The sequence below is a fragment of the Thalassophryne amazonica genome, chromosome 11 (assembly GCF_902500255.1).
Source record: "Thalassophryne amazonica chromosome 11, fThaAma1.1, whole genome shotgun sequence".
NCBI classification, from domain to species: domain Eukaryota; kingdom Metazoa; phylum Chordata; class Actinopteri; order Batrachoidiformes; family Batrachoididae; genus Thalassophryne; species Thalassophryne amazonica.
The window spans coordinates 5865214-5873826 of NC_047113.1; the positions used below are offsets into that span (position 1 = coordinate 5865214).

At 41.9% G+C, this 8613-nt stretch overlaps 1 protein-coding gene across 1 annotated transcript; it reads right to left on the reverse strand.

Annotated features, from left to right (window-relative positions):
* Positions 1–594: 594 nt before the first annotated feature.
* si:ch211-39i2.2 (uncharacterized protein LOC449866 homolog) lies at positions 595–1847 on the reverse strand. Its single transcript, XM_034181406.1, has 2 exons — positions 1601–1847; positions 595–1233 (listed from the first exon to the last, which is right to left on the reverse strand). The coding sequence occupies exons 1-2, from the start codon at positions 1752–1754 to the stop codon at positions 812–814; spliced, it is 576 nt and encodes a 191-aa protein (XP_034037297.1). The 5' UTR covers positions 1755–1847; the 3' UTR covers positions 595–811.
* Positions 1848–8613: the final 6766 nt, after the last annotated feature.

Below are 8613 nucleotides of genomic sequence, written 5' to 3' on the forward strand. Positions count from 1 at the left end.
TCTCGTCACCGTCCCTGCTGAGGTCTATCTGTTCCTGTTGTCAATCTAACAAAGATGGGACTCTACACGTTGTGACATCACGGCATCACTGATGGAACGGTGCCAACGCACTTTCCAAGAAACACACTTTTTAGAAACTACAAACTTTCAATTTACTATATGTATATTGATATCAGTTTTACCTAATTTTTTAGGTGTCATATCCACTTTGTTACACCTGTGTCTTAGTATGTAAATTGGTTTTTCCATAGTGGTTGGTGACAAATTTGCCTTTTAACTGCATAATGTGACACTGAAATAAGGTTTGTTTGTTTTTTCCCCTCAGTGTTAATACACATGAAAGTTTTGTACCTAAAACAATTTCCAGTATTTGGGTTGCAGACCTGTACATTTGTATAAATTAAAATTTAATTCATCACTAAGAGGTGCTGCAGTGTAATTCCAGTTTAATTTTGCCTTTACTAAGCGCACACACACACACACACACACTGGAGAACTGTACTGGAGGGCAGGCATCATGACATTTGAGACAAAGTAATCATGTCTGACCACAATCCAGCATTATGTAAATTAGTTTAAATGAAACACCAGACATGTAGTAACAAAGATTTATTTTCTTGAAGTTTGAGACCAGCTCATTCCTGAAAAAACTCACAAGGAGTAGTAGGTTACACATTGTGTAAACTTACAATTTAATGTATAGACAAAAAGAAATATTCAGAATACAGTCACAAACAGTGCAACACTTCTATGAAAGAAAAACACACCAAACTCATCCATAAGACAATGAAACGGGGTTTACAATCTTCAGTCAGTTGAAATCACAAATGACAGGACTGGCAGAGGAGTAGAGCTTCCGTTTCACCAGCCGGTACTCTGACCGGAGCTTCAGTTCTCTACTCTTCTCAAAGAGCTGTTTGAGCGGTGGCCAGCCTCTGTCTTTGTCTGCCTTGAAGACCATGGACAGTTCAAATGTTGGGGTGACATTCGGGTCAGGAAAAATGCTCCCCAAATACGTCAGTCCATCTTTACCCTCCACATAGACCATGATGGCGGCACCGCGGAGCCCACAGGGTTCATCCAAGGAGGAGCGAACTACATCCTGACCAACTCTGGCGGTCATGCGGCGTGGAAGGAGCAACACCTGACACTGCAGCTTGGACGCTTTGGCCTCGGTCAGACAGCGCTCGATCTGCTGGGTGACACCCTGCTGAAGGAGCTCCTCATCAGCAACTGGAAGAGGAGAGAACGATCATTAGAAGCACAGCCAGGATGTAAATTAATGTAATTTGATTACAACTATTTTTATATTTGAGAGAATAAATATTTTCCAACTGGGATCAACTTGCATCTACATCTGTAGGCAAAAGTTTAACTGTTGCCTCACTACACACACACACTTTATATATCACTTTTTAAACTCGTCCTTTTAAAAGTCGTGACGTCACCTGCTGAGGGCGGAGTCACAGAAGCTGAAGTAAGCGCTGCGGCTTGCATCAGAAACTTCAAACACGAAAATAAACTACAAAGATGGGGGGGGGTAAACCTCATAACTGCATTAAAACAAACAGAACTAGCTGAGAGTGCAGTCGTGACTTACAGGGAGGGCTGTCCGTGTCGTCGCAGCTGTCCACGCTGCCCCGGCGGTCCAAACTTCTCTGGAACAACTGGTTTTCCATCACGTCGGCCACACGTTCCTCTTCTGACACGACGGACATTCCGTGTCCAAACAGCAGACCTGTGGTATACACCATCCTGACTCGAGTTTTTCCAGCTCCAGTCTCACCTCTAAGCGTTTAGTCCGTGTTTTCTCCGTGTACATAATGGACCTGAGTGCGGATCGAAGCGGCGCTCAGCGCTTTTATACCGTCGGTTCGGTTGCATCAGCTTTTTTTTTTTTTTCTTTTTTTCAATGGGCGGGGTCGTGACGTTACGCTCTAGAACCTTCCTGAGTGGCTGGCGGCGTCTCGCGCAACTTATCCGGGGATTGCAGCCCACAGCGAGCTGCAAACCTGAAGGCAGACACGTCACTGTGTGTGTGTGTGTGTGTGTGTGTGTGTGTGTGTGTGTGTGTGTGTGTGTGTGTGTGTGTGTGTGTGTGTGTGTGTGTGTGTGTGTGTGTGTGTGTGTGTGTGTGTGTGTGTGGTGGGGGGCTCTTTCTTTTTTTTAATTTATTGAAAATATAAAAGAATAACAGAAACAAGGCTCGAGGCTTAATTATACAAGGCTAAAGATTTCCAAAATAAAGAAAATAAATATAAAAATACAGAATATTTTTAACCGTTCAGATTAATTATACAAGGCTCAAGTGTTCCCAAATATACAAAATAAATATAAAAATACAGAATATTTAATTATACAAGGCTCAAGTGTTCCAACATATACAAAATAAATATATCGAATCAAAATCAAATCAATTTTATTTATATAGCGCCAAATCACAACAAACAGTTGCCCCAAGGCGCTTTATATTGTAAGGCAAGGCCATACAATAATTACAGAAAAATCCCAACGGTCAAAACCACCCCCTGTGAGCAAGCACTTGGCAACAGTGGGAAGGAAAAACTCCCTTTTAACAGGAAGAAACCTCCAGCAGAACCAGGCTCAGGGAGGGGCAGTCTTCTGCTGGGACTGGTTGGGGCTGAGGGGAGAGAACCAGGAAAAAGACATGCTGTGGAGGGGAGCAGAGATCAATCACTAACACCATGTTTCTAAGATTTGTGGGGCCAAGTACAATAACTTCAGTTTTATCTGAGTTTAAAAGCAGGAAATTAGAGGTCATCCATGTCTTTATGTCTGTAAGACAATCCTGCAGTTTAGCTAATTGGTGTGTGTCATCTGGCTTCATGGATAGATAAAGCTGGGTATCATCTGCGTAACAATGAAAATTTAAGCAATGCTTTCTAATAATACTGCTTAAGGGAAGCATGTATAAAGTGAATAAAATTCGTCCTAGCACAGAACCTTGTGGAACTCCATAATTAACCTTAGTCTGTGAAGAAGATTCCCCATTTACATGAACAAATTGTAATCTATTAGATAAATATGATTCAAACATATTTGTATAAAAATACAAATATTTTTTACAGTTCAAACTGGTCACATATCGATTTGGTTTTCAGTGCTTTTGTATTCGTACAAAAGTCCAGTGAGTTCAAGTAATACGTCAGTAGAGAGTTAAATACGACAAGTTTAGGTTTTTAGGTTTATTTAGGTCTGTAAGATAACTCACCAGCGCACCCTTTTAAAGTGTGACGTCACAGAAAATTCAAGAAATGTCCACCAGTCGCATGAAAGTATTGCTTTATTACATACAGCATCTGTCGAGCCTCAGCAGGGGCGTGATCATTTTGTGGTGCAGGGCAACCGAATTTGTAAATGTGTAAGATTAAATGTTAAAGTGTAGTGGAGGTGTAATGTGTAATCTCTCTGATTTTGCACAAACTGTATTCATATTCTTGTGTCTACACCAACATCACTTACCCACAAATCTGTGCAAGACATGCAAAAGTTGGCAACAACCGGATTTGTTAAAGGCTTCATTACGGTTAAGGCACCTTGCTGCCACTTGCATGAATTTGATTGCCGCACTGGCACACAATCTGGAGTGCCAATGCTCCGTAAACTGTGTGAATTGTGCGCAGCTGCATGTCAATGCGCAAAGAAAATTTTGAAATGTCAAAACTTCTGGCACAGATTAGTTTTGTGAACTCGTCGTGAACATTGTGCAACCTACTTGAAAACTGTGTGTCATGATTATGAAGAGATGTTACATCTATAATAAACATAATTTTTACAGATCCAAAATCTAACTCTAAGAAGTAATGAAAATGAAATGGTTTTGCCAATCCATTACAATCTATAAATTGTAAATCATTACCTTTCAGACAAGATTCCAAATGCGTTCTCCACTGCACAAAGTGCACAAGACAACCAGCAGCTGGAGATCATACATATGTGATTCTGGGAGTGAAGGCAGAATGGTTTCAACAGGTTCAACAAGTTCTGAGAGCAAATGTGTCACTGGCTACGAAAAAATTATTTTATATAGTGTGGCATCAAACGGGATGCATTGGCACGATGAATTTCACAGCAGTGTGGGGATCAGATTCGTCCAAGTGTCAAGGTGCCTTTAGAGACATTTTGCTCTGGCAGCATTAGTGTGTGGTGCATGCTGGGATTACCTGGGGGCAAACAACAACTGGGACTCCAGACGTCACTCTGCAACATTCATTCATGCATTTTCTAGAACTGCTCACTCCAATCAAGGGTCACAGGGAGCTGGAGCCTATCCAAGAACATCCCACTAGTCCGAAGGTTCAGGTTAATAAATGAATATATTTTGATGCCAAGTTTCAGTAGGTTGCACTACTAGCTGTATCACTGATCACATCGATGTGATGCAGTTTTGAACGTGGCAGAATCAAGCTGTCTTGATTTGTCACAGAGCCCCAATAATGGAATATTTCAGGTGGTAGAGGAAGCAGAAGATATCTCATGTGCCACTTGTCATTCCTTATTTTTTGTTTGTTTGTTTTAATTTTTATTTAAGATGCAATTTGGTGCTATTTAAATAAAATGAAATTAAAAAATCTGATTGAATTTATGTTGATCTGAAGTTCTTTGGCCCTCAATAAATCACATTATGACCTTTTTTTAAAAATGTAATTATTCATAGATTTGGCATGGAAGTATGAGTAATACTTCACACAGTGATTTGAGAGAGCGAGACGCTCCACCAGGTGTGGGCATGTGTCTGTCATGTGATTCACCTGTGACTAAGACACTGCCACACCACCACCACGTCTGGAGCTGATCTGAATTCCACACCCTGGAAACAGCTCCAAAGCTCGTATTTACTGCTTACATAAAAACTAATGTGACATTTTAACGCTTCACCCAGGAACTCACTCGATGTATCAAATGCATTTTGTCTTAATAAAATTGGTGTTGAAAGAACTAGGTTGCGGCTACAAGTGGCTGAAATGGGCTTCCGTAGGAGGGTGGCTGGTGTCTCCCTTAGAGATAGGGTGAGACATTCGGTCATCCGTGGGAAGCTCGGAGCAGAGTCGCTGCTCCTTCGTGTTGAAAGGAGCCAGCTGAGGTGGTTCGGGCATCTAGTAAGGATGCCCCCTGTGCATCCCCCCTAGGGAGGTGTTCCAGGCACGTCCATCTGGGACGAGACCCCAGGGAAGACCCAGGACTAGGTGGAGAGATTATATCTCCACACTGGCCTGGGAAAGACTCGGGATCCCCCCAGTCGGAGGTAGTTAATGTGGCCCAGGAAAGGGAAGTCTGGGGCCCCTGCTGGAGCTGTTGTCCCCGCGACCTGATCTCGGATAAGTGAGAGTGAAAACTAATAAATGCTTGCGATTTCAATTATCAAAGTGAATCGAGGAAAAAACACCCAAATTAAATATCTTTTTGTACATTTTATTAAGTGTTTATACAGGCGGGAGGAGCGGACATAAAGTTGACTACATCCAGGTCTTTCGTAACCTAGCGACCTGAAGGTCCGGTAAAAACACGCAGGCTTTCTCTGTTGTTTACGTACGTAAACAAATTCCTAAATCATCAATAACAAGACAATGAAAATTCGCTACTCTAACACGATAATCAACATGGATGCCAGTGAACGTGGCGCTTGTTTTCACCGGCACACTGTTTGTGGTCACATGACCACTGGGTTGTGACGTAGTGCCACAAGTTGCTATATATCCAGAGGAAGAATCCTCCCTTTTCAAAGTCTATAATATTTATGAAACACCAAAATATCTTTTAGTGTTTCTATATTTTGACAGCAGTGAAAAAATAAATCTTGTATTCCTGGGCATTACTATATCAAAACACGTATCTTTCTGCCGCACTGTCTGGGTTTAACAAATTGGAAACACTCAGCCTCAATAATTCAGTGCTAAGGAAGTGAAACAGCATTATATTGACTATTCTTTTTTTTTCTAAAATGAAACCTTGACGGAGGATACTTTTAACAAAGGTGTATTTTAAGAATACTTATAGGCTCCAGCCCATGTGACCCTTGACTGGAGTAAGTGGGTATAGAAAAGACATGAATGTTACTTTAATAACTCTGGTACTCATTTTTACTCACTGTCCTGCTGTCATCTTCAAGACTCCCACAGAATTGTAGGCTATATATATATATATATATATATATACACGAGGTCTGTGAGAAAAGTATCTGACCTTTTTATTTTTTTCAAAAACTATATGGATTTGAATCATGTGCGCTTGCATTAGACAAGCTTGAACCTTCATGGGCATGCGTGAGTTTTTTCACGCCTGTCGGTTGCGTCATTCCCCTATGGGCAGGCTTTGAGTGAGCACTGGTCCACCCCCCTCGTTGGATTTCTATTGTTCAGGAATGTTTCTGTGTAGGCTCTCGAAGGCCTACACAGCAGAGTGTATGAGCGGAATGGCGGAGCGACTGCCGCTTTGTTCCATGAAAATTTTTTAAGAAACTCTGCCAGACAGCCAGATGGAAACCATTTGGAAGATTCAGATGGCTTTTGGTGAAGATTCTATCGGTATCACACGGATTAAGGACCATTAAAACTGGATTAAAAACGGCCCACGGCGGCGGAGGGTGCAGCACGCCCCGAGCGGCCGTCAACAGGCTGGAACAAGCAGATCACTAATTTTAAGGCTCTGTTGATGCAGGACTTCGTGTGACTAGCAGAGAAGTTTCAGAAGAGGTCGGGATCAGCACTTTATCGGCACATTCCACTGTTAAAGGAGATTTTGTAATGAAAGACGTGCGGACAGATTCGCACATCGGGATGCAGCCGCTCATGGCGCGGGACAAACAACATCTCCGTGTTGGAAGTCTCACAGGACAAGTTGGAACATGCCCAGCTGTTACACAATTTTCTCAGATACTCGACTGAAAAGCCACCGAAAGCCGTCTGAATCTTACGAATGGTTTCCAACATAGTAGGAGAAACATGCCCATATCATGATGCTTGCACCACCATGCTTCATGTCTTCACTGTGAACTGTGGCTTGAATTCAGAGTTTGGGGGTCGTCTCACAAACTGTCTGTGGCCCTTGGACCCAAAAAGAACAATTTTACTCTCATCAGTCCAAAAAATATTCCTCCATTTCTCTTTAGGCCAGTTGTCTTCTTTGGCAAATTGTAACCTCTTTTGCACGTCTTTTATTTAACAGAGGGACTTTGCGGGGGATTCTTGCAAATAAATTAGCTTCACACAGGCGTCTTCTAACTGTCACAGCACTTACAGGTAACTCCAGACTGTCTTTGATCATCCTGGAGCTGATCAATGGGTGAGCCTTTGCCATTCTGATTATTCTTCTATCCATTTTGATGGTTGTTTTCCATTTTCTTCCACACGTCTCTGATTTTTTTTTTTGTCCATTTTAAAGCATTGGAGATCATTGGAGATGAACAGCCTATAATTTTTTGCACCTGCGTATAAGTTTTCCCCTCTCCAATCAACTTTTTAATCAAACTACGCTGTTCTTCTGAACAATGTCTTGAACGTCCCATTTTCCTCAGGCCTTCAGAGAGAAAAGCATGTTCAACAGGTGCTGGCTTCATCCTTACATAGGGGACACCTGATTCACACCTGTTTGTTCCACAAAATTGACAAACTCACTGACTGAATGCCACACTACTATTATTGTGAACACCCCCTTTTCTACTTTTTTTTACTAATAGCCCAGTTTCATAGCCTTAAGAGTGTGCATATCATGAATGCTTGGTCTTGTTGGATTTGTGAGAATCTACTGAATCTACTGGTACCTTGTTTCCCATGTAACAATAAGAAATATACTCAAAACCTGGATTAATCTTTTTAGTCACATAGCACTACTATTATTCTGAACACTACTGTATATATATATAGATATATATATATAAATGCTGAGATGAGTGATGAGAGAATGGTTTCAACAGGGAACTTCAGAGAGCAAATGTGTCATCGGCTATGAAAAAATTATTTTGTATAGCGTGTCATCAAGCAGGACGAATTGGCACGACGAACTGTGCAGCAGTGATATATACGAGGTCTGTCCGTAAGTATAGGTCCTTTTTATTTTTTTCAAAAACTATATGGATTTCATTCATATGTTTTTACGTCAGACATGCTTGAACCCTCGTGCGCATGCGTGAGTTTTTCCACGCCTGTCGGTGACGTCATTCGCCTGTGAGCACTCCTTGTGGGAGGAGTCGTCCAGCCCCTTGTCGGAATTCCTTTGTCTGAGAAGTTGCTGAGAGACTGGCGCTTTGTTTGATCAAAATTTTTTCTAAACCTGTGAGACACATCGAAGTGGACATGGTTCGAAAAATTAAGCTGGTTTTCAGTGAAAATTTTAACGGCTGATGAGAGATTTTGAGGTGATTCTGTCGCTTTAAGGACTTTTCACAGTGCGAGACGTCGCGCAGCGCTCTCAGGCGGCGTCATCAGCCTGTTTCAAGCTGAAAACCTCCACATTTCAGGCTCTATTGATCCAGGACGTCGTGAGAGAACAGAGAAGTTTCAGAAGAAATCGGTTTCAGCATTTTATCCGGATATTCCACTGTTAAAGGAGATTTTTTTAATGAAAGACGTGCGGGCGGATTGCAGCGTCGGCTCG

What these genes read in the sequence shown, in the direction of transcription:
- si:ch211-39i2.2 (XM_034181406.1), bottom strand. Translation starts at nt 1,754, where the DNA reads ATGGTGTATACCACAGGTCTGCTGTTTGGACACGGAATGTCCGTCGTG. An exon ending in CGACACGGACAGCCCTCCCT is followed by an intron (nt 1,234 to 1,600) that starts GTAAGTCACGAC and finishes CTCCTCTTCCAG; the next exon opens with TTGCTGATGAGGAGCTCCTT.